We start from the raw sequence: 27,089 nt of genomic DNA, 5'->3' as shown, positions 1-27,089 counted from the left end.
GCAATTGGATGTATTAAAAATCTCACGGGCTGCCGGGGTTCACTTCGAGCAGTGATGAATAAATTGTCAGCTTATTAATCAATAATTAAATGTCGTAAATTAAATTACTCGTTGATCGACTAATTTATCGTAATTAAAATTTACGTGAAGATAAGAGCGTAATGTTATGTCATGGTAGCCATAATAGTCATAATAGCTGAGATAAAATGATGCAGCATTGCTATAATGTTTTCAAACCCAGGCATTAATGTACAATTATTTTTCCTTTATCACTTGCAGATAAAGACGCTCACCATTGAGTGACGGAGACTGTATAATTAATTATGATTGAAAACGTAATTTTTTGTACAAATAACGCAAATACTAAATCAGTATATTGAAACATTAGTATTTTGAATCGAAATGTTCAAATTTAATAGTATTGAATCATATTTGTCATTTTTTGCATTTGATAATGTTCAATATTTGTTACTTTAATTTCATCGTCTTACTTTGAATTGAACATTAATTATGAGATTTCTTTCCAGAACGTATTTTCTTCAAAAAATTGTATCGAGTCACTTCGTGTGGGAAGATACTTTTTTATCTGAAATTACATAAAGGCTTATCCATTAGGAGACGATGCATAATGGCTTTTCAACGAGCGGCTTTACCTAATCATATCTAATTCATGCAGATGAATTAAATCCTAAGGTTTTGGGGAACTGCGAGGCCAGATAACGTTAAAAAATTCAAAGCACAGCCTATAAATGCACCGATATTCTTCATTCCTCGTCAGTTTTTCGTTCGATTTTCGTTGAGCATCGTGTCCACGCGATTTCAGTCTCTCGAGTCAATTTCTTCCAATCCTCTCTATCTCTCTCTCTACGTCGTGCAATCATCAGTGCGGGTGCGACATGCGCTGCACTCTTTGCCCAATCGCCGGAGCCACGACGAGCACGAGGAGTCGGCAGAGGATGATCGCGTTCGAGCACGAGCTGCCGAATCGCCACCTGGGCATGGCCTGCCTGAGCAGGGCCTGCCGACTCGGCCAGACCGAGGTGGCCAAGTTCCTGCTGCGAGACAGCGGCCTGTTCGATCTGAATCTGTACACGCGCGAGGACGGCGCGAGGCTGGTGCGTCTCGCTGCCGCCGCGGGCGACCTCGAGATCGTCCGGGCGCTGGTGGCGCGCTGGCACGGCGTCGACGTGGTCGATTACGGCCGCGACGAGGACGAGGGTCGCACGGCCCTCATGTACGCGGCCGAGAACGGCGACAGGACGATGCTGGACTACTTTCTTGCGCGCGGCGCGGCGATCGACGCCGTCGACAAGGCCGGCAGGACGGCCCTCGCCATAGCTGCCAGACACTGGAAAAATAAGAAATGCGCCAAGGTAAGGAGATTTCTTTTTTTGTCTCGAAGTGCCCTCGTGGCTTAGTGATTGAAAAATTGACATTTATAACGTTTCGAGATGTATGAACATCTATTCGCTTGTTTTTATTTTAAAAATAACTCAGAAGCTGACATTAGTATGAAATCGTTTAGCAAGTCTTTATGGGGGTAGGCCTATTGCAATCAACTATACCCCAATCATGTCTGGCTGTACGATAATTGAGTTGATCAAGAGTAAAGAAATTTTTTTTATATAATGCTAGACAATAGGTCACGCATGAAACTTTGATAAAAGTTACATGTTAATTTTCCTAAATAACTTTTCTGTATCCTACGGCCGAAAATATAGACTTTCATGCGCGTTTTTGCGAACGAAAGTTCGACTTTTACGGCCTCTTTCAAATGTTTACTTGTTTTGCTCTGCGCTCGCAGCGCACTCTTGTATTCATCTTATGTATTTATAGATGCATATATGATATGAAAAATGAAAACAATCAATGAATTTGTTTATTTTTTCAAAAACAATCAATCATTGTTTATTATTTATAGAAATAATATACATGAATAAACTACAATAATTATTGATATTAAACATTTATAACTGTTCCCTACACATGAATTGATATAAAATACAATAAAATTAAAAAAAATAAAAATCTTCATTTTATATTTGCGATATATTTTTGATAGTTTTATTTGCAATAGGAGCTTAATTTATTTGCACAGCCAGCAGTTAAAGTCAAATTTAATCTAGCGAATGAGCATAACATTCCTGCAAAAAAAACGAAGCTTGATAATCAAGAAATCAACATAAATGCAGGCGATACTAATCCGTTAGAAAAAATTTTTGTTAATTGTACATTTAATAATTGCGTTTTTAATTTTTCTGTCAACAAATCAAGAGATGACAACTGATTTTTTATTGTGAAATTAAATTATTACCTGTTCTCATCTATTTTCTATTACACCATTGATTGTATTATTTTTCATTAGCCCCGACCAGTAAAAACTCGGCTTCTCCTCGTTTTTGCAAATGTCGGGCTTCCCTGTTCATTCTTTTATTATCATTAATGGTAACTTCAACTCGTCAGCATAGTCGTTTTACTTAAAATGAAAAATTCAGACTACACGAATTCTATAATAGACAACTGTTACCTGTCCAAGTTGCAAGCTTGCCTCGAATGCAAACATAAACAAGCAGACAACGTAAATAAATAGATCGCACGCACTTAATATTAATGATAATATGATGGTTGTAAGAGGGCGGTGCAAGCGCATGACCCGAAAGTTTAAAGCGCTACGCGACAGCAGAATTAAGTTGCATTTTCTTGTCTGATATATCGTTAATAATCAATTTATTATTTTTTTCTTTCGGCGCAAGATACAGAAAAATTGTATACATCACGTGGCACAAAAGTTGAATTTCCGTGCGTGCGGGTTATGACGCCGAGGCGAAGCCGTGGTGATCATGTGATGTAATCGACTATTTCCTAATGGATGATTGACCTATTAACAATTGAAATTTTCATAACGTGAAATTCCTAATAAATATTTCCTAAACTTATTCTATTAGTCCTAAATCCAAAAATGGTTTATAATTCCAAATAATTTGTTATTTTTATAATCGATATCAGTCAAGAGTTATGGTGTTGCCTAATAATTTTAAATACCTTGCGACATTATCATTGTTTTTGTAACAAGCAGGATAACAGGGCGTTATAATTTTCGACTGGAAAAAGCTTCGTTTATTCAACTCAATGTGCTCTAATGCCTATTTTGAAAATTTATGCTGTCAAAAATGATTTTATACATTGCAACGCACACCTCTTACCGTTTCAAAAACTTTGCACCGTGTTCTAATCGCTCGCATCTCTAAATTCCCGCAGACCGTCAAACTTCTGCTGGCGCGAGGAGCCAATGTCGACCTGGCGGACCGCAACGGCATGACACCGCTGCTGAACGCGGCCCACGCCGACCAATCGGACCTCTGCGAACTGCTGCTGAGCTACGGCGCCGATGCAAATCACTGCGACGTCGTGGGCCGCGACGCCCTCTGGTACGCCACCGTCAGAGGCCACGCGACGAGCGTCGGCCTGCTGCTGCGCCACGGCGCCCACCCTGACGGCTATCTCGACGGCTGCGGCGGCAGTTTGCTGAGCATCGCCGCGAAACGAGGCGACTCCGCACTGACCCGGCTCTACCTGATCTCGGGCCTCGACTGGGAGCAGCGCGATCAGGCGGGAATGACGCCGCTTCATCACGCCGCCCGCGGCGGCTACCTCGAGATCTGCGAGATACTGCTGGACTGGGGCGCCGAGATCGAGGAGGTCGACAGGAAGGGCAAGACGGCCCTTATATACGCCGCCGAGGAGGGTCACAAGAGCATCGTCAAGGCCCTGATAAAGCGAGGAGCCAAGATAGAGGTCGAGCCGGCTGGAGGCTACAACGCCATCAGGTAAATTGCTTTGGGTCTTCTCGCTAAATTCGCGCGACGATAATTTTGACACTTTTCGTTTGCTTGCAGTACTGCCTTACAAGAGGGTCACTTCCGCGTCGCACGTATGCTTCTGGATCTTCACGAAAAACATCTTCGCCAGCTCGCCCAGACAACAGCCAGTGAAGGCTCTTCCGCGGAGAGCGAAACTTCTGTGGGGATCATGCAAGGATTTTGCGGATTTTTCACCCGGCGTTGGTGTTGAAAGGCTCTCAACGTTATTAACCAAAAATTTTATCGATGTACATATTTAAAATTAAGAACTCGAAAGAGGACTAAAATTGTTTGATTTTTAGGTCTAGAGTTTACTTCGTAAAAGCCATAAGTATAAGTTTAAAGTTGGGCGTAATGGCCTATTAGATGCATAGAATTACAGTAGTTTTTTAACGTTAAAATGAATCAAAAATGTCGACAGAAATGTTTTCTACATAAAAACATATCATTTCCATGTTATTATTTATTTATTAAGGACTGTTGTATGGAAATATTTAATTTTAAAACAAAAATGTAGAGCGACACTTTACACGTTACGGGGGATGAAGATAAAGACGGAGCTATAACGAAAAAGTGTGCGTCCCTTTCACGTTTTAACTATATATCTAAGTAAGATATTGAATCAAACACAGCGTGAAGTCAGATGACTCTTACGTCGTATACGTATACGTTCATTTCGACATTTTGCGTTGATTCAAGTAATTGATATAATAATTTTAATTTTGTAAATAATGAGTGTTCAATAAAATTCACTCTTATATTACTGCAACAAAACTCAAGTCGAGTGATTTAAAATATCCCCCAATTATCAATCTCATTTCTCAAAAGATCGCATAGTATCGTATATCGAGTCAGTAAACGTTACGCAGCGTCAACGACGAAGAAATATCGCGTATCGATCATCAACGAGTCATATACGCGAAGAGAAACAAAAAATATCTCGATTTGCAGTTTGCACGCGAGTCCGTGTTTTGCACGCACTTTGACTCACTTTGACTAACTTTGACTCACTTACAGCGCTTTTTCCATTAAAATTGTGTTTCAAGTATCGAGCAAATTTGAAACTACTCGTAAATAACGATTCAACTGCATAAAAAAATTTAAACCAATTTTCAACGACTTTAAATACTATAATATTACTTTGAGCATCCACCGCTAGATGGCGAGTAAATTTAGTTTCATTTGGTTTATTTTATTTATTCATTTTCTTAAATTTTTTACCTTTAAATGTGACTTTAGTTACACATCTTGCAGTGCTTTTTTTTCTATAGTAAATTAATTTACTTGAATTTTTTAAATCGAATTACTCGAATTTTAGATCGAATTACTTAAATTGTTTAATGTTAAATTCTATTTTTAATGTTCACAAAGACGTTACACATTTTACAGCTGTTCTTATATAGCTGACTTTGTTTTCTATGTAATTTTAATCGATTTTAATAAAACTGATTTTTCGATTTATTCTGTAGTCAATACTTTCCGATTCATTGTGATTTCGTTTAATAAGTGCCGAGGGCTGCTTGCGCTACGTTTCTGTCGCTCAGTCTCTGCGAGACGCTCAGGCAGATGTACAATCCCGTGATCGGAGTGCTCGTGCTGATATCATCGGTCGAGATTTGCTTCAACATCTTCGAGATGAGTCAGGTACGTATCGTATTGTTCGGAAGAGTCGATGAGTTTAGATTTTCCGCTATCGCATAATCGTATTTTATGTGAAAGAATGAATGAATAAATCTATTTAATATCACATTTTTTGGAAAAAATTAATTCAAATAATTGTGTCACTTATTAATTTATCATATCTCTAATGGATTTTTGTTGAGAAACGAAGAGTCATGAGAAACGCAAATTATCTGTTATACTTACTATTCGACGTGATCAATAAAGAAAAATAATTCAACAGATTTTTTACGTGTAATTATTTATTAATGTGTCTTACATTTGGTAAAAAAATATATACGAGTACATTTATTTTTAATTTTTAATAGCTATATACATTGGAAATAAACTCTATTGTTTGCATGATACAAATAAATTATATACTCGGAATTAGTCTACTGGCATGTCATAAAAGACTCTCACATCGCAGCCTCCATCATTTTTGTGAACTTCAAATCCGACACCCGGTGGTAAAAAGTGGGTCAAGTCATTGATTAAATTCAGATGTTCATGAAATAAGTAATAAATCATGGTGATAACTCCTGGAAAATCCATGTCTCCAGACTTAAACTCGTTCATAATTCTTAAGAAATAGTTGTAAACCTGTGGCTGATCCTGTAATTGATGTTTAACTTTATCAAGATATGATTGGGCATCTGCAACTCTAACCCTCATGTCTGATGTCCTTGAACTTGAAAACTGGACAAAATTACTGGATTGAGACATAACTTCTTCATTCGAACCTGACACAACTTTTTTATCCGAACTTGATACAACTTTTTTATCCGAACTTGACACAGCTTCTTCATCCGAACCTGATACAGTTTCTTCATCCGAACCAAACACCGTTTCTTCATCCGAACTTGACATAACACTAGTTGACATTTCTTCGTCTTCCACTGTAAAAGAAAAAATATATAGTCAGATCATAAAAGAGGAGAAGATGTCGAGGAAATTGCTCCAGTTTTTTTAAAACATAACTAAAAGCTGTTCATAATTCGACGGTTTGAATCGTACGCGCCATATCGTATCTGAAGTGAAGGCGGGGCTATGGCGTTTTATCTTGCTCGACAATGTTAAAATCTGGCCCGTGACGTCATAGCCCCGCCTTCAGATCCCAATACTATGTATCTTCTTTCACGGCTCTCGGTGGGATAAGTCACTTTCTAATCTGGGAATCGAATGTAACGTGTGTTTTAACGATATTTTCCACGAATATAAGCCTAGTTACGTTTATATGTGGAAAAGCAAATTGAGAAGAATTTCCGGTAAATATTCAATGCAACACATGGCATTTCATCTAGTAAATGAAATTGTATTTCGCGCCTCTTCCGAAATGATCAAACATGTAGTACCCCCGCTTCTGCCGATGTCGCCACAATATTCAAAGTATAAAACAAAAGTTAGGCCCCTTGGCCGCACGTTGGCGCTCCCGCGCTGGTGTCCGTCTACCGGCCCTTCTTTCGTCATTCTTTCGCTTTGTGCCGACAAAGCCACATCGAGAACAATCAAGTGTTTAAGTAAAAATTAATTATGAGTCGGAAAAGACGTCGTGAGCAGAGTCAATCGAGCGATGACGATTATTCGGAGGTAGAAGAATTGAAGAAACGTTTGAAACGTCTCAAACGTAAAAGCTACAGAGATAAGAAGAAACGCATCAAGAGGCGAAGACGCCATTACAGCAGCGAGTCTAGCAGCTCAACGGCATCAGAGATTACTGCACGTAAGCAATGGCTTTTTTGTTTCTCAAACATGCAAAATGGTGAGTTGGCTCTAACCAACTCCCAAGACGGTTGCATATAGCGATGAGCGAGTGCATAAGAATCTCATACAGGCTCTAACCTGTATAGATTTCGTGTAATGGCGAATGTGTATATTACACACATATGCCAAGTATACCGAAAAATCTTTGTACAGGCCCTAACCTGTAACAAAGTGGTATCAATGCACACACATACGCCAAGTATGCTAAAAATCTTTGCACAGGCTCTAACCTGTAACAAAGTGGTGTAATACACACGCATACGCGAGTAACCTGCTAGCGCATTTTATGTTCGAAGGTCTAACCTGAAAACATTCTTTTTCGTATATTTACGAAAACGCATGCAACTATGACGCGACTGATGCGCACACAAGGCATCATATCAATCAATGTTATTAGAAGGCGCTAACCTCTAATATAATCATATGATTAACATTAAATAGTTACACAATAAATTATTTTTGAGCTCTAACTCAAAATAACTAATTGTGCCCTGATTGAACAGGAAAAAGTCGCAGTCGCAGTCGCAGTCGGAATCGCAGTCGAAATCGCAGTCAGAGCTGCAGGCATCGTCGCAGTCGTAGTGCCAGTCGCAGTCGCAGTGGCAGTCGCAGTCGCAGCCATGACGAAAGCGAAGATAGTCGCAGTCGAAGCGCATCTCGTTCAAGGCACGATAATCGGACGCCTTTAAAAGACTCCACCAATACCAAGGATGCCGAGAAAGATCAAGATTTCTTAAACGCAATTGGAAAGCGTTTAAATCAAGAACGAGTTTTTGCGGCACCACTGCGCGAAGAAATAGTTTCGCGGTGGAAGGATGTTATTGACGAGGGCCTACCTGACAAGGAAAAAGAGGATATAATGAAAAAATATAACCTCCCAGAGAACTGCAAGTTCAGTGACCCACCAAAAATTAATGCCGAAATTAAAACGGTGGTTCCTCAAACGATTATCAGCAGAGATACCCGTATTGTGGTCAAACAGCATAAAATAGTAGCCTGTTTATCAGCAATTTCAAAACTGTTCGGCCTTTTAACCAAAGATGGCAGAGACCTCCAGGATCTTCCCGCTATTGAGTGTTTGAGTGATACTTTAAAACTTCTTGCTGATACACTCAGAGATGAATCAATGATTCGTCGTTCGCTAATAATAGCAAACATAAATACCTCTCTGCGAGACACAATCACAAACACAAAATGCGGCGAATTTTTATTTGGTGAAAAACTGGACGAGATCATTAAAACTGCAAAGGCTGTAGAGGCAACGGTCAAGGACTTACGTATGCCAAAGAAAATTACACCAAAACCAAAAAACTTGAACAACCCGCCCCGTCAGCCTCCGAGGAGAAATTACCCGACGTCGGGCGGGCAGAAATCACGGAAACCGTCGAACCGGAACGACAAGAAGAAGGATGCAGAGAATCGACACCATCGGCGCTAAAAGAAAATGTAAGTTTTATCGCTGGTCGATTAAGTTTTTTTTCCGAAAAATGGAAAAGAATTACGACTGATTCGACGATCCACTCTTGGATTAAAGGATACAAAATATCATTTATAAACAATCCAGTACAAACATCTACTCCAAAGGAGAGACATTGGAGTGAACACGAGCTGACTGAAATTCCTACTCTAATAAATGATCTCTTAATTAAAGGGGCAATTGAAAAATGCAATCACTCTAGAGATCAATTTATCTCTGATATTTTTCTAATTCCCAAACCAAACGGATCTAGTAGGCTTATTCTGAACTTAAAAGAATTAAATAAATTCATAAATGCTAATCATTTCAAATTGGAGGATGGAAGGACAGTTGTAAAACTCATGACAAAAAACTGTTTCATGTCAACGGTAGATCTAAAAGATGCTTATTATCTAGTACCTATACATGAACAATCTCGAAAATATCTTCGATTTCTCTTCAATGGAGACATGTTTCAGTTCGCGTGTCTCCCCTTTGGATTAAACACTGCACCACTAATTTTTACAAAAATTTTGAAGCCAGTCATGTGTTATTTGCGCAAAACAGGTTTACTTTCAGTAATCTATTTGGATGATCTCCTACTGTTTGGAGATACACAAAGATGTTGCATGATCAACACAGAGACAACAATATCTTTGCTGGAAGACTTAGGCTTTATTATCAACTATGAAAAAAGCAAATTAATTCCAAGTCAAAGGCAGCTTTACTTGGGAATGATTTATGATTCGTCAAAAATGAAAGTTGAATTGCCTATAGAAAAGAAGGAAAAACTAAAACAGATTATTAATTTTAAACCTAAACAATCTATTAAGATAAGACAATTTGCAAAAATACTAGGCTTTATAGTATCCTGTTGTGCAGCAGTTAACTATGGCTGGCTTTATACAAAGATCTCGGAAAGAGAAAAGTTTTTAGCTCTCTTAGCCAACAATGATGATTACAATAAAAATATGTTACTATCTGAAGAGGTCATAAATGAACTGAACTGGTGGAAGCAAATCGATAAACGAGCTGCACTACCAATAAGAAATACTTCTTACTGCTTAGAAATATTTAGTGACGCTTCGAAAAGTGGCTGGGGAGCTTACTCGAATGGAAAATCCGTAAACGGGCACTGGAAACAATGCGAAAAATCGTACTCTATTAATCATCTAGAACTCACTGCAGCATTTTTCGGTTTAAAAATATTTGCCAACGACCTGCAAAATTGCCAAATCCTTCTTCACATTGACAACACCACTGCCATCTCATACATAAATCGTATGGGGGGTGTTCAATATAAGAACTTAAATGAAATTGCCAGACAAATATGGCAGTGGTGCGAACAACGAGAGATTTGGATTTTTGCCACATATATACCCTCGAAGGAAAACGTGATGGCTGATAAAGAATCACGCCGATTGGAACCAAATACCGAAATAGAGCTACAAGAGTCGATTTTTACAAAAATTTGCCAGATCTTTGGAAGTCCAGAGATAGACTTATTTGCGAGTAGAAAAAACTCGAAATGTGAAAAGTATATCTCATGGAAAAGAGATCCAAACTCGATAGCAATCGACGCATTTACAGTTCGTTGGGATTCATTCTATTTCTATGCCTTCCCACCATGTTCAGTCATTTTAAAAACCTTACAAAAAATAAAAAATGAGCAAGCCAAAGGAATCATGGTTGTACCTAAATGGCCATCACAACCATGGTATCCTTTATTTACAAGCCTTATAAGATCAGAAACATTTGAATTTGAGGCTAAAAATGGTATTATTTTTTGCAGCAACAAAACAGACCTGGTATGGAGCAAAACTACCCTGGTGGCCGCGATCTTATCGCCAAAGCTCTAAGTAATCGAGGAGTCCCAGAAGAATGTATAGAAGTCTCATTGTCCTCGCTATGCAGCTCATCGCTCAAACAGTACAACACATGCTTCAAGAAATGGTGGAGGTACTGTTTAAGCAATAATCAAGACCCATTCGAAAAGTCGATTAGCCATGTTTTAAAACATTTGAACGACTTATACAACGAAGGAGCGGCATATAGTTCTTTAAATTGTCACCGGTCTGCAATTGCGTTGCTTATTGGATCAGAACTAGGCGAGGATGACAACATCAAACGATTTTTTAAAGGCGTATCAAAACTAAGACCGCCAAGACCGAAATACAATTCAACATGGGACCCCAAGATAGTTTTGGACTATTTTTCATCATTGCCAAAAAATGAAGAATTATCTATCAAGCAATTGGCGATAAAGCTAATAACACTACTAGCTTTGACCACGGGCCACAGAATGCAAACTTTTTCAAAAATAAATGTGAAGAACATAAAATACAAAAAATCAGGAATAGAAATAAAAATTCCAGAACAGATCAAAACGTCAGCTCCAGGACGGACTCAGCCAGTCCTTGTTTTGCCCTATTTTAAGAAAAATAAAAAGATTTGTGCAGCTTCAACTCTATGCTGCTATCTTAATCAAACAAAAAATATTCGCTTGGAAATACTCCAACTTTTTATATCTTTAAAACAACCATACCGCGCCGTAACGTCGCAGACATTGGGACGTTGGGTCAAAGAATCGCTCCATAACAGTGGAATTGACACTAATATTTTTAGTGCACACTCCACACGTCACGCATCGACATCGACAGCAAACCGAAACGGTGTCGATATTGACACTTTGCGCCAGACGGCAGGTTGGTCAAAAAATTCGGAAGTATTTGCCAAATTCTATAACTTAAAACTAAAAGATCAAAGAGAATCATTTGCCAAAGCTGTAATTAAATAAAAATCAAAATGTATCAATCTGTAATGACAGTTTAAAAAATAAATGTCACTTAATTGTTCTCTCTTTACGTTTAATAATAAATAGATCTACAAAAAATTCGATTATTTATTAACGTAACATAATTAACTTTGAACATCTACATGTTTGATCATAAAGGAAGAGGCGCGAAATACAATTAAACGATTAAACGAACTTACTTGTAAGTGAAGTTCTATCGTGATTGTATAAGCGCCTCTTCTGAAATGATCAATCCCACCCTAATTCTCCCATTTTCAATTGAAACCCTATGAGTATTAAATTATGTTACGACGATACTTCAAATAAATGACGAAAGAAGGGCCGGTAGACGGACACCAGCGCGAGAGCGCCAACGTGCGGCCAAGGGGCCTAACTTTTGTTTTATACTTTGAATATTGTGGCGACATCGGCAGAAGCGGGGGTACTACATGTTTGATCATTTCGGAAGAGGCGCTTATACAATCACGATAGAACTTCACTTACAAGTAAGTTCGTTTAATCGTTTAATTGTATTTCGCGCCTCTTCCTTTATGATCAAACATGTAGATGTTCAAAGTTAATTATGTTACGTTAATAAATAATCGAATTTTTTGTAGATCTATTTATTATTAAACGTAGAGAGAGAACAATTAANGGACTCACAAGGCTGGCAATAGATGGAGCACACCACTCCCATGATGAAGTCGGAAGCGAGAACCACACACACAAGAGGGCGCCGGATGTGAGAGCCAAGGCTCTGCTGGAGCACAGATGGCGCCTGAAGCGTGAACCACACTCACAAGACGACAACAGAAAAAGGAGGAGCACTCACAGGGTAGCGCCGGAAAGCGAGAACCACACTCACAAGAAGGGCGCCGGATGTGAGAGCCAAGGCTCTGCTGGAGCACAGATGGCGCCTGAAGCGTGAACCACACTCACAAGACGACAACAGAAAAGGAGGAGTTCAAAAACTCACGGAGACACACAAGGATAGCGCCGGAAAGCGAGAACCACACTCACAAGATGTAGCCGACAGAGCAAAGCGGCGGACTTGCCATCGGCTGCAGAAGCGAGAACCACACTCACGAGATGGCACTTGACAGCGAGTTCTAAGAAGAGAGGCCCAACTCAGGAGGAGATGCCAGCAATGCGTGACCACGCAGACGGCTCTGAAAAAGGGGATACGACAATCGACGATGGCAGCGTGCGGGATCGGAGGTTCACCAAGAAGATAAAGATGAGTCCCTGAACCCCTAATCGTCGCATATCACTATGCGACGGATGGGGGATGTATGGAAAACAACGACTAACAGGAGTAGCAGAAATGCTCAACTAACCCCGGCCTCACCGAAGCAATGCCTAACGGCGGATACCGGTGAGTGTCCGAATGGGGTGGAGTAGAAAAAAAAAAAAAAAAAAAAAAAAAAAAAAAAAAAAAAAAAAAAAAAAAAAAAAAAAAAAAAAAAAAAAAAAAAAAAAAAAAAAAAAAAAAAAAAAAAAAAAAAAAAAAAAAAAAAAAAAAAAAAAAAAAAAAAAAAAAAAAAAAAAAAAAAAAAAAAAAAAAAAAAAAAAAAAAAAAAAAAAAAAAAAAAAAAAAAAAAAAAAAAAAAAAAAAAAAAAAAAAAAAAAAAAAAAAAAAAAAAAAAAAAAAAAAAAAAAAAAAAAAAAAAAAAAAAAAAAAAAAAAAAAAAAAAAAAAAAAAAAAAAAAAAAAAAAAAAAAAAAAAAAAAAAAAAAAAAAAAAAAAAAAAAAAAAAAAAAAAAAAAAAAAAAAAAAAAAAAAAAAAAAAAAAAAAAAAAAAAAAAAAAAAAAAAAAAAAAAAAAAAAAAAAAAAAAAAAAAAAAAAAAAAAAAAAAAAAAAAAAAAAAAAAAAAAAAAAAAAAAAAAAAAAAAAAAAAAAAAAAAAAAAAAAAAAAAAAAAAAAAAAAAAAAAAAAAAAAAAAAAAAAAAAAAAAAAAAAAAAAAAAAAAAAAAAAAAAAAAAAAAAAAAAAAAAAAAAAAAAAAAAAAAAAAAAAAAAAAAAAAAAAAAAAAAAAAAAAAAAAAAAAAAAAAAAAAAAAAAAAAAAAAAAAAAAAAAAAAAAAAAAAAAAAAAAAAAAAAAAAAAAAAAAAAAAAAAAAAAAAAAAAAAAAAAAACACACACACACACACATACATACAGACATTTGTTGGTAATTCAATGTAGTTTCCAAATATATAAACCAAATTGTCCTACGAGGTCTGGTTCAAAATCTCGTTTTCGAGCCTATCACAGAGCTCCCTCTACGAGGAAGCAAAACGTCTGCCATGTAAGACTTGTTTCGCTTGCGGTCAATAAATTTCACCCCCTCGTCTTATCAACAGTTTGGTATAGGCGTATACATTTCATAGATGTAAAGGAAGTATGCAATGTTGATCTAAAATTTATTACTTGTGCTTAAATCGTCGGTCTCAATTTATTCAAGTCGTATTATAATGAGTTATTGGTACAGTACTGCGTATTAATAGATCCATTAATGTTCATTATCGATTTCAATTGCTAAATTGTGCTCATTCGATGATAATAGTAATATTTTTGCCGCAGCGATATCCAGCCGATCGATTTTTTATTGACTCTATTATAACGATTATTTATGGACAAGACGTAGCGCCACCGAGCGAGCAACACCGAGTGTGTGCAGCTCCGTGAAAATACTAAATATTTTTGCAATTTTAAGAGAGTATCTTGAAGAAAGAGAAAGGAAGCTTAGGATAGAAAGGTAAAAAGAAAGCAGAAAAGTATAGAAAAGAAAGAGTACGAAAGGAAGTCTGAGAAGTGGAAAGAAAAGCGAAGAGAAAAGAAAGTAAAAAAGCAAGAGGTTAGGTCGGATGGCGGGCAGAGGCGGTTTGAGGTCGGGAAACGCATGGAACAAGGAAGACTTAGAAAGAGAAGAAAAGGAGAGAAGGACGAAACAAGGCATATTGGTCGATCAAAGGAAGAAGGACCTGAAGAAACAACCGCTGATCTATATACTTGTGCGAAGCAACAGTTGCAGTCGCGTCAGGCGCTCCGTAAGCTCTGCTCCGTCTCTAATGAAAGCGCAGAACTAAGAATCGTACGCACTGCCTCGCGCGCGGACTCAATTCGATTCGTTGCGAGCAGGTTACACGCGCAAATAGAGAAGCACACAGAGGCGAGGTAAAAATGAAAAAAAGAAGCAGTATTTCATCGTATGGGAAGCAAACTCGGTTAAGCTTCAATTAAAGAGGACCTCTCGTAGTGGTACTTCATCTTCTAACGTACTAAACACTGCCACAGTGCAGTACACACACACACATATAAGAGAGAGAAAGATCTTCAATAAGAGCAGTAAAAAAAGAGCGGCCTCTCCTGCCGAAGATTGAATTACACTTCGAATAACAAAATTCGATTCGGTCGGTCGCGCGCAGCAGCGGCAACGGCACAGCAGCAGCAGCGGCAGCACACGCGAGCATCATCACATGTATTATAATATAATCGAAGACGAAAAATAAAATCAAAATGAAAAAAGTAAGAGCAGGCAGAAACAATGCTGCGCGTAAAAAAGACGAGAGCGAGCGTGTGTCGAGTGACGTGTGCAGTCCGCGACTCACCGGATCGCCCTGAGAAAGAGCATGGGATGGAGCAGAGCAGCAGCGGCAACGCCAGCCTCGAACTACTATATATATTGCACGAGCACAGCACTCATGGATATACGTAGATGCCGAAGGGCCGTCGCGACGATTCGTGGAAGCCGATTCAATTCGGCGCCTTATAAAGTACACCAGCACTGCTGCTGCGTTAAAGCGCGCGCGGCAAGAGCTTATTCAGTCTTTGGCTCGCGCGGGGGGTGGGATTCCGTCTTATTGCGTGCGCGTATACGTGTGAGTGCGTATTAAACGCAACGTATAATCGTGCATGTGTTTCGGCCAACGCGATCGTCATCGAGGCCGTCGCGGTTATAAATTATATGCACTACGTAGCTTCATTCATCCCCGCATGGGCCGCGACCCGAGGCCGTGGCCAGACACACGCGGAAATCTCTCCTATACATGCATACTAGACTGTCCGTTATTTCCCGAATTGCTCCAATCCTCGCTCTCACCCCTTGAAAGTTCATCATTTGGCTCACAATGAAAGAAAATCACTGTCCGACCGCGATTAATTAACTCTAGATAGTGCCACTCGCGTCAGCTTTTTTCCCATTTAAATAACATGGGAAAATTTAAAAAAAATGTAAATTGAAGTTTTAAACCACTTAAAATCGCTAAACCTTGGGCTTAGCGACGGTTTTCACTTCCTGGTACACCCATAATAAGTAACCAATACTTACGGGAACCCTCCGAAAAGAATTTTGGATTTTGCACACACGATATACTCAAAAAATGAAGAAAAACAGCATGTTGGCGTGGTTTTTCGATATTTTACAGCAAAACTAAGCATGAACGATCATTTTAAATATATTCACGTCAAAGTTGAGATCAAGACCTTTAATTTGAGGGTAATAAAACCTATTTACGTTCATTAGAACCAAAGTTACAGGCGTTTGAAGTTTCATTGAAAAATCAGGTATCGATTCTCGTCCGGCCGCCCAAACGCGCGACTCGCGGCTCGCTGTAATCGCAACTCGTACAAATGACCATGTAATTAAACTAGAAAAATAATTAAAAATATGATTTTTATGCGTTTTTTTCTCAGCTTTCACGTGGTGTAGTCGGATTTTTCGATAATTTACTCGTTCACTAGGAAAAATAGGAAATAAATGTTCAAGTCCATTTTTTCGTACGAAAATGAAAATTATCGAAAAATCCGACTACACCACGTGAAAGCTGAGAAAAAAACGCATAAAAATCATATTTTTAATTATTTTTCTAGTTTAATTACATGGTCATTTGTACGAGTTGCGATTACAGCGAGCCGCGAGTCGCGCGTTTGGGCGGCCGGACGAGAATCGATACCTGATTTTTCAATGAAACTTCAAACGCCTGTAACTTTGGTTCTAATGAACGTAAATAGGTTTTATTACCCTCAAATTAAAGGTCTTGATCTCAACTTTGACGTGAATATATTTAAAATGATCGTTCATGCTTAGTTTTGCTGTAAAATATCGAAAAACCACGCCAACATGCTGTTTTTCTTCATTTTTTGAGTATATCGTGTGTGCAAAATCCAAAATTCTTTTCGGAGGGTTCCCGTAAGTATTGGTTACTCATTATGGGTGTACCAGGAAGTGAAAACCGTCGCTAAACCCAAGGTTTAGCGATTTTAAGTGGTTTAAAACTTCAATTTACATTTTTTTTAAATTTTCCCATGTTATTTAAATGGGAAAAAAGCTGACGCGAGTGGCACTATCTAGAGTTAATTAATCGCGGTCGGACAGTGATTTTCTTTCATTGTGAGCCAAATGATGAACTTTCAAGGGGTGAGAGCGAGGATTGGAGCAATTCGGGAAATAACGGACAGTCTAATGCATACGCAAACGAGCGATGAGAAAGAGAATCTTTCCTCTCCCATGTACATACATCATATGTGTGTGTACCGAAGAAAAGAGAAGACTCGCCAATGAGGAGCAAAATAAAAAAAAAGTAAAGAAGAGAATGAGAAAAGATCGGTGAACCTGCAGCACATACAGCCCCGCTTCTGTTCAATGGATTTAAAGGTATTGCCACATATTATGTACGAATGGGTAGGTGGTACTTACCGTTACTCTACCGAGAATTAAAAGTGCCATATTCCTTTTAAATGGTTCGCTTCATTCAAGCTTCGAGCTGCTCTTCGGCCCAGTGCCATATTATATGCGCCCTGTCCGACCCCGTGCGACCAGTTAAGTAAAATTGAAGCGAAGAAAAAAAAATTGGCCTAGGAACATCTCAACCGTCGCTGCATATCTTCGACTCAGGGGGCCTCGGACGTTTATCTTCGTTCGTAAATACAATACAATGTAATATTAAAAGGCGGCGATTGAGCTGTCGTCGATTATTATTCAATCGCTGAGGGACCTTCGCTACCGGAAATTCGATAGTAGCTCGTCTCGTGACTTGACTAGCATATTATTACAATACACTTTGCAGCAGCAGCAGCAGCTCTTCATCGAAAAGAGTCAAACTCGAGACGCTTGTCAAGATGCCCCGAGTACCGCCACTATGTCGTCCTCGTTGATCATCATAGGTATATGATACACTCGCTATATATAGACTTTCAATCGATTTGATTGCGGCTTTTCGCGCCTCTCGCAGGGCGAGTTACATCACAAACTTCTCGTATCGCGAAATCGTCGAATAGAAAGAGACGAAGAGAGACAGGACGATCAGTCGAGCTGCTGTGGCCCGAAATTCTCGTATTACTCGGTCCGCCCGGGGGTAGCCTCGATGTCGCGGAGTCTCAAAAACGCCGGCTCGAATCGACATGTATATTACACACACAGACACACAGGTACTCGCGCAACTATAAGTAATAGCTCGCATGTAAAAATTTGCGCTGCGCGGTCCGAAGCGAAGAAGAGAAAGAGACCGAAGCCATCCGAGCGGAAAACTTCGAGCGGCCGAAGTTTTGTAAGTTCGTGTGTGCGTTTTAATATATGTTAAAAAACTTCAAGCTTCGGGGACCCGATCCCACGCGGACGAGCGAAGTAAAAGAAAACGGCGCGCGCGCGAACCTACATATTATATATAGAGCACAGAAGACAAAAAACGAACTTCGTAATTCGAATAGGGCCCTCTTTTAAATTCACGAGACTATGTGCGCCGATTCGCGGTAAACGCGCGCCTTCTTCTTTCTTTCTCTGTCGTACATATACGTAAGATCGACGCGCGCGCGTGCTAGAGGTTTATTAAGCTCGCCCGAGACCTATATATGCACGCAGAACACAACGGGCAATCGCCGCGAAAGAAGTTTTGTCAAATTATAAAATGCAGGTGTATTCTGTCGTCTCGAGCGTGTGTTGCAAAAAAGAAAAAAAAAACATAATAAAACCGGGTGGTGAACAACTCGTGCTGCTGCTGCAGTCCAAAACTTCGCTTTCTCGAGTTTCGCTTATACTTCACAGCTATTGCACACGCGCATGACGTCTCTCGTTCGATCGGTACATTATATATGAAAATAGAAGCTCCGACATGCAAAGTGCTGATATCGGACGATTCTTCTTAAAATATTTACTATTAGCGTATACGGCGTGCGTGCAGTGCAGTGCAGCAGCTGCACACAGCCTAGCTGCAATCGAATTACTATCGTAAGGAGTAAAAAAAGGATAATAATAACGTAGTACTATATGACCACACACGGCACGAGTCGTAGTAGCAGCGATAGTAGTACGGGGCAGGTTATTATAGTAAACGAGTTGTAAGCCTCGTATCGTAATCTGCGCCGCGCTGCAAAAACACACGTATCGTATGATGGCTCGCTCGCCTGCGCACACCTTGAATTGCATTCCGCGAACTTACTACGAGCCGTACGATATAACTCCCGCGCGCTCGAGCTCGAGCCCTGCTGCTGCACCGGCACTGCGCCGCGCAACGATCGGTATATAGTATATAGTATCTTTGCCGCTGCACGACGCGAGCAGATATACGCCAATGGAGCAATAACAAAAGTTGCTTCCTCGCGCGTAAAGCGATATGTGACGTAATCGAGAACGTATATTTAAAACAAAACAAAATAACTTCCGTAATCGTAGTTATCGTACGTACTTGTACGTGTGTCGATGGAAGAGAAAAAAATTGATTTCCACCTTATAAGATTGCGTAGCGCAGCGGCGAGTCGATTTTTAACGCGACACCCTATGTCGAACAATTATTGCGTGCACATGCACGCACACTCACGCGAGAGCTCGAGGCTCGATCGGCTGCGAGTCATAACTGCATTCGCACACTTGCATGTGTTTTACCTCTATATGGTTGGCGTATCGCGTATCAACGCCACGCACGGCGCAAAGACTCAATTATCCGTGCGATAAGCACGCAGCTCGTGAAATTGAATGAAAGGAAAAATCAGTCGAACTAAGCAGATTTATCGATTGGGTAGTAGGTGACTCTAGAAATTCCAAAAAAATAGGTCGTCTTCGAAAGAGTGAAAATTCATCACGAAATAGGCGTCATCCGGAAACGTTCGATTTTAATGGCCAATGAATGAAAGAAAGAAACTTTTATAAAGGAAACATAATGCAATATCGATTGGGTATAATTAAGATCCCCTCCTCGAAAGCAGCATCAGCATAGATCTAATGTCAAATAAATCAAAAATCACGCGCTCGCGCGCTATATTACATGAGTATACCGATCGCGTGGCCAGATTAAAAAGGAGCTGCAAACATCAGATCCTTATCGCATTAAACAAAACTTCCAATTACACAAATCTCGAGTAAACAATCTGAGCTGCTGCTCATGCTGCGAATACGACGATACGTACATTTTTATAGTATATCCTCGTGCGCGGTGCACACCCCACTATATACATATCGCGCAGTAACGGCGCAATAAAAGACATAGCTGTGTGCGCGATAAGCATCACCCTCTCGGGCTGCTCAAATCAGTGAGCTGTGCAGCAGCAAAAAGTGCGTAATGAAGACGACTGCATACGAGGTACATCATAATGAATATCGCTAATATATACGCGCGCGTCACGCCGAGCTTGGCACGCGCGCAACAAATTTTCTCCGCATAAAGCGCACACGAATATATCGCGAAAAGAACAGAAGAAGACGGGAGAAGCTCGAGATTCGCGAGTCAGGCACGCGTTAGTATAATTAATATGCTCTCGGCTTTTTGCCATCGAGCCTTTTAATTAATACCGACCTGTCGACGAGGCGTCCGTGTACCTACTCTGAGCGATGCGGCGGGCTTCTTCTCCTTCTTGTTTTTTACCCCTTCTTACCTTGGGACTTGGTGTCCATAAAAATATCTCGTGCGAGCTCGGTTGATAGCCGCAAGTTTTCTCCGTGTGGGGTGGAAAAGTATCTTTTCCAAGAAAATGTACACCAGACATGTCTTCGCCGCGTGACTGAGCTTGATTTATTTTATCTTCGTAAGATTTTCAGATTGGAGGATTTAATTTTTAATTTACGTATAAAATAACACAAGATTTTTGATTGTTATGTTACATACATAATTTTATGTAAATTTATTCGTTTATCGACATCAATAATAATAGCTTATTATCTATATAATATATTATTCACATAATATTAAAAAGTAGTCATTTCTAATTCATAGAATGTAAAATTATACAAAAAATAGTTCAATGCAATTCTAAAATATTCCTCGTACTTTTTCAAACGTTTTTCTTCGGTTCATCTTGACCGTTCTCATCCGCGGTGTCAGTTTTGCTATCATCCGACTCGCTATCATTCAAGTTGGTTTCCGATTTATACACATGGAACATATATTTGACTTTTTGTCCTCTTTTAGAATCTCGAATTAAAATCTTTTTGCACGGGATGAATCTTTCCCCCTCGAAAGATTCATAAAGTGGAAATGAGGATGGTACCGACGCGTGTCGCATTTTCATCTGTTTCTTCGGTAACTCTCCAGAACTATCATCCGTGCTTGAAGAAGCTCGAGGTTTGTCCATTGGCTTCTTCAAGCTTGATTGTTCTCTCGGTTCTTTTGGACGGACACCTGTCGAGGTCCCAGGTATATTCAAGCTTGATTGTTCTCTCGGTAATTTTGGACGGTCACCAGCCGAGATCCAAGGTATATCCCAACTTGATTCTTGTCTCATTTCTTGTGGACGGGCACCAGCCGAAGCCCCAAGTATGTTCTCTTGCGCCAAGCCTCCGCGAGACGAGTCTGCTGCGGCACTTTCGGACGCCGATCGCCTACATGCTTTTCGCGCCTTTTCTTTTTTCGAGCCTTTTGGCTTCTCGCGATGTTCGTCTCGTCGAGCGGTCGCAGTCTCGCCGTTATCAAAGACATTGTCCACCCATTCGCTGTCGCCTCTTGGGTAGTTGCTCGCCTGCAGAACCAAGCTGTGCCGAGACAAGTGCAAGACGTCACGGACTGTTAGCTTCACCAACTTTTTGAGCTTCATTTTTTCGCAGTTTTCCACGGACACTTGGATGTCTTCCTCTCGCACAAAAACGTTTTGCGACAAATCGATGACCGCCTTGCGGCTTTTTGGCGATAGTTGTCCTATTTTGCTTACCCCTTTTTCCTGGTTTCGTTTTATGTTGATATTCGAGACCTTTCTGAGGACTTTTTTCAGCGCGTCACCGAACACTTTGTTTTTATGCTCTTTTCTTTTTTCCACCGTTGCTTCGTCGTCGATGGGATATTCGGCACGCCTATGGTCTTTATAATGCGCATATTTTAAAGTTTTCGGATCGTATTCTATAATACTAACGTCAAAACTTTCATCTTGAGCTGGTTCTTCTTCTTCCTGGGACGGCTCATCTCCATCCAGTGATCTTAATTGTCTTTCGCGCTTAGACATGGGTATTTTAAATTCCGGCCATTTGGGATTTTTGGGGTCCCTTGGATTGTAATATTTACCCAATGGCATCGAATCCGGTGGCCTATAATCATTTCTAGGCAACATTTGACTAATATCTCGAGCATCTTCTCTCCTGTTGAACTCTTCTAAGAGACGCTTTTTTTCTTCCATTAACTCATCGATTTTTTTAAGAATTTCAGGATTCGCTCTCATTTTTGGCGGTAAACTACTCACGCGCTCTCGAATTTCTGGCCCCCTGTTTCTTGGTGGCCTAGCGGCTGGACTCTCTCCGCTCGAATGTTCATCGGACGAAGCTTTGGCGGAACCGTCGGGAGTGTCGGGCAATTGATAAGGGTTCCGTATGGCTGGCGTTATATCTACAAAATCACAAAGATTGGCGGGCGAATCTCTGCGCGCAGGCGGTGCATCTTCCTTGGAGGATTTCGAGCTATATTGAGGCGCAGAAATTCCGCCACTCATACTCGTATCAAATTTTTTTCGTGAATGTTCAATGAAAAATCTTTCCTCTTCTTCTTCGCTTCTGCCCGAAGACGTTCCAGTGTGATCCGACCCCCCTTTCAAGACATGCTCTTCCAATATAGAAGCTGGAAGTACACTTTCTCCACCTGGAACAGTACTCGCGGCATTTTTAATGGCTCCGAACACATCGAAGATGTTGGCTTTCCGGCCGGCGTTTTCTTGCAGCTTGCGCTTTTCGACTTCGACCTTCTCGAGAAAAGCTTGCCTCAATTCTTCGGGAGTCATATTTTTACGACGTTGTTCTTCCTTGTATTCCGGAGTATCCTCGTACGCTTGCTCTTGAGCTCGACGTGGCTCTTGAGCCCGACGTTGCGGCCGTGGCAGAGTAGGCCGACGATTGAGGTTCGGACTCGTACCGGGTGACAATTTTACTTTTTTGAGTACGGACTGACCGGGTAGTGGTATCTTATCGACCATTTTCATCAAATTTTCTAGCGAAGACTTGTGCGTAATTTCCGGACTTGTCTCGGGTGTGAGTCCCGTCGGGCTTGATAGTTGGTATCCACGTCTTCGAGCCGGAAGACCTTGATTTCCAGGAGTGCTATCGATTTCCGGACTCGTAGTGGACGAGACTACCGGAGGAGTTGTTTCGATTGCGGAGTCCGGGCTGATTTTGGGTCTGACTGCTTGGCCTTGAGCCGGGCTAGGAGTTTTAATTACCGAACGCCGGCCAGTAGTAGTAGCCGCACTATCGACCCCAAGTAATAAGTCTCTGAGCCTGGACTCACCGAGTTGCGCCCGACGTTTTGACTCGGCATACCTCTGAACTGCCCCGCTCTTATCGGCCGGTGTATGTCCGCTCCTCGTGTCGAGACCGTAGTATGCGCTCGACCTCGGGCTCAGGGGAAACAAGTCATCTTCGATCAGTACGTACGTGATCGAGCCAGGGTGTGGGTAAGCTTCCAGCGGGCGCATATCGGCCGATGCCGGGCGTCCGACCGGTGGCTCTGGAGCCGGACGACTCGGTTCCGCCGCCGCAGCAGCAGCTCGCCGCAGAATAACCGGACTCTGAGTCGGCGTAAGTAGCATCGGTGGATTTTCAGCCGGACGATTCGGCTCCGCCGATGCGGCAGCAGCTCGATGAGAAACCGGACTCTGAGTAGGCGTGAGAACCATCGGTATACTTCGAGCTTGATCGGCTTTACCCGGAGTGGACCGCGACGAACGAGCTGGCGAGCTTTTGGTGGGTGTGACTTTGAGCGCTTGGCTCTGAGCTCGATTGATCAATTCTGCGGCGGATAGACCCGTCGTTGGCCCAGCCGGGCTCGTTACAGGAGGTTTCTGCGGTGGAGCCAATTTGTCTTGATTCTGAATGAGAAATTCCGCGGCACGGTAACCGCCTACCGGAATCGTACTCATGGTATCTTTGAGCGGCGACTGATTGTCTGGCGGAATTATATCGAGCGCATTTTTACTCGAGCTTGTACTGTCCGGTCCCGAGGAACTGTGGGTTCGTTTTCTCCGCATTTTTCCGAAAAGGTTGGTTAATCCCACGTAGTCCAATACTTTCTTTGTTTTCGATTTACCTGGATCCTCTTTCTTTTGTTGTTCTTCTTCTTCATCTTCTTCTTCGTCGGTGTCGTCGTCCTCTGTCTCCTCCTCGCTTTTGAACAGAGTCTTGGGAGCAAAATGTTTAACGAGCCGCTTGCTGGCCCTTCGTTTTTCGCTTCTCGTCAAGTCTTCGGCCTTTCTGAATTTTCCTTTGCCGCTTCCCTTGACCTTGTGCTTGTAGGGGTCCTTGGACCTCCTGTCCGCCTGGATGATGAGGTGGCAGCCGGCGCAGAAGAACTTGTGCAAGCCGTGAACCGAGTCGAGGTGCGCGAGATAGGCGGCCTCGCACGTGAACTTTTGCTTGCAACCGGCCGAGACGCAGACTATGGTCGAGGGTCCGGGCTTGCAAGGCCTCGACGCTCCGGGGTGGGACAGCTTCATGTGCGCGATCATGCACTCTTTCTCGGGGAATACCGCGCGGCAGCTGTCGATGATCAGGCACTGGAACAGTCCGGTGCGCCGGGCGATCTCTCCGCACCTCCGGCATCTCAGCAGAAGATCTTGCGTCGCGAAACGCGGAATTTGCGATCCTTCTTCTCCGGCCTCGGGCTGATCCTGTCTTTGCGGAGTGTTGTCACCCATCCTTGTATAAGTATTTCAATGAATCTTTTTACTTTGAATTATACAGATGCTGCAGTGTCTGGCGGACGATGTATTTTTATGAAAGTTTACAACTTTCGGATAGTCGATAGGTTGTTTTTATAAAAATTCATCACCCGCTTTACGAGGGCGTGCGCGCGAAATATTCATTCAACCGCTTGCGATCGACGATCGAAGACTATGGCGATATTTTGGTAACGTGAATGTGCGAGCTTACGCGCTCTGTTTACATTCGGAGAGTAGAATAGAAAGCCGACGACTGCCAACGACGATACGCGCTACGTTTAATTTGTAAATAATTTACGTCGGTGAGCAAAATTTTGAATTAGTTTGAAAATTTTATACAGGTAATAACGATCGATCAATAATATTAGCGCGAATTAACAATAGAGCGAGAGCTGATTTCTCAGCTCGATCGCCGATGAAGATTTTACGCATCGAAGCCGTGTACACACAGAAATGAAAACAATGACCAGAAAAATATAAAGAGAAAAAAATGGCGCGGTGTATTGGCAATCGAAGAGCGCGAGAAACGCCTCGCTCGATCGAGGCTCGGATATTCCTGCACCCTTTGGGCCGCAGCTATAGCATTAATGTATACATAATCGAAAATACACTTACACCCGAGATAATGCCCGGGTTCGGGGAGTCCGTATTATAATATAACGAGGCGGGCGAAGAAGAAGAAGACTAGCCGAGAGATGCGATCGGCCCAATTTCCTGTCCAACCGTACCTTTGGCCACGACTTCTATTGCTGCATACCTACCACTATTACATGCTGCACCTATACGCACGCATAGGGTGCATTTGCTTTTATTTGTCTCGCTTCTCTTTCTTTTGCAAATTTGGCGACTTATTTTTTTTGCATTTTCATATAGCGGCCGATCACGGGGGTCTCTCTCACTTTTCTCTTTTATTCTTTTTTACTTGTCGAATTGTCGCGCCGGCACCTCCGACTCCACCCGCACTCTACACTTACGCCTATAAACAACGCCTTCTTACGAATCATTCGACACTCGGACGAGTTTCCTTTTTTACCACTCCATTTTATTTTATTATTTTTCATTTTATTAGAAATTACTATTGGTCGATTACTTTCTTCTCGTTACCTATGTACGCACGATGCGAGTCGCTGATATAGAAAATAGTTTCGACCGTCTTTTATTTATACCTTTAAAATATACGACGCGCGTGCATTATCATTGCGACTCGTACACGCAGGTATACATATAAAATGCAGAATGCGGCCGGGGCCGTCCCTCGTCGTAATTTCACTCGACTTCCCGAGAAGAAGTTTCCTCGGAGGTCTGTACATATACACGCGCATAAGGGCAGGATGTTTTGGTGAAGGCAGTATTCGCGCGGCTGCACGTAAGAAATCACGCATCGTTGATCCGCGCTGCACGATATATATATCGTATACGGAATACGTTCTGTCGCGCGATCGTAGCTCGATGACTCGCGAGAATAGCCGTGCAGCTGCTGAAGAAATAATTTGCCTAAAAGCCACCAACGGTCCAGCGTAGAATGGCGTTCGAGGATTATCGCCGTTTCATCGAGGAAAATTATATTTGCATCCATTCGAACACGACGAAACGTGCCTCGAACTTTTCGACTAGGATATAACAACGATAATATAATAAACGACTTGACTTCGGAGGAATAATATTTAAAAGCCGCCGCGCTGAGTGTACGCGGTAGCCGTAAAATGAGTCGTAATCGTTTTTCCGCCTGCTTGACTCAATTTCATCGCTCTCATAAGCGATTCATTTATTCATAATTATGCATACCTCGGCGGCCAACGTAGCAATTATAATTAGTTTAGTAGTTGCAAAGCCTATGATTTTCTTGTAAAGACTTAATTATACGCTTCTGACTTGTGAACGTGTCTATTCAACGCCTCGCGCGCCCTTATTATCCGCCTCGCACACGACTCGGCCTGATATCCGAGCGATCGTATAATATAACGCGCGAAAAATCGAGCCCCCCACACGCGGTCGTCTCGATGTTTATTGTGTATGTAAAAACCCGCGAAAAGAAAAGTCGTAAAACAATCGTCCTGCGCGCAGTTCGAAATTATGCGCGTATTATTTACTCGTGCTCAAGGATACACCGTATGTACAATAAGCACTGGAGCCATGCGCGCATGTGTATGCATTATTGCTACAGCATACGCAGCCGGAATAATGGCTGCGATGTTTACTGCCACGATGCAATAATACCAGCACCATGATGACGAAGACGACTCTCTTTCTTCCTCTGGCCGTGAGCGCGCCAGCTAACTTTGAGCGCGAAATTCTCGCGCGCATTTCCTTCACTGCTGCTGCCGCGTGTGCAGTCGATACAAAAGCGCGCGCGGACCCATGCGGCGGTGCAGTGTGTTAATGCGGGCCCACAGATGCGACCGCCAACAGCGACGGCATTGAAAAAACTGCAGCTTATGCACATAATACCGATCGTTT

The 27,089-nt window shown here is 41.4% G+C and overlaps 2 protein-coding genes across 2 annotated transcripts; one reads left to right on the top strand and one right to left on the bottom strand.

The window, feature by feature from the left end:
- Positions 1–896: 896 nt before the first annotated feature.
- Positions 897–1,418, top strand: LOC106653605 (ankyrin repeat domain-containing protein 50-like). The gene has a single exon (XM_023458707.1). The coding sequence runs from the start codon at positions 897–899 to the stop codon at positions 1,416–1,418; it is 522 nt and encodes a 173-aa protein (XP_023314475.1).
- Positions 1,419–20,709: 19,291 nt separating this feature from the next.
- LOC106657730 lies at positions 20,710–24,883 on the bottom strand. Its single transcript, XM_014379391.2, has one exon. The coding sequence runs from the start codon at positions 24,606–24,608 to the stop codon at positions 20,775–20,777; it is 3,834 nt and encodes a 1,277-aa protein (XP_014234877.1). The 5' UTR covers positions 24,609–24,883; the 3' UTR covers positions 20,710–20,774.
- Positions 24,884–27,089: the final 2,206 nt, after the last annotated feature.

Source organism: Trichogramma pretiosum, unplaced genomic scaffold (genome assembly GCF_000599845.2).
Source record: "Trichogramma pretiosum strain Unisexual culture from Peru unplaced genomic scaffold, Tpre_2.0 scaffold75, whole genome shotgun sequence".
Lineage (NCBI taxonomy): Eukaryota > Metazoa > Arthropoda > Insecta > Hymenoptera > Trichogrammatidae > Trichogramma > Trichogramma pretiosum.
The sequence above is the reverse complement of the archived record's forward strand: the minus strand, read 5'-3'. Positions and strand labels throughout refer to the sequence as shown.

Excerpts from the sequence above, each read along its gene's own strand:
- LOC106653605 (XM_023458707.1), top strand. The coding sequence starts at position 897 with ATGCGCTGCACTCTTTGCCCAATCGCCGGAGCCACGACGAGCACGAGG.
- LOC106657730 (XM_014379391.2), bottom strand. The coding sequence starts at position 24,608 with ATGGGTGACAACACTCCGCAAAGACAGGATCAGCCCGAGGCCGGAGAA.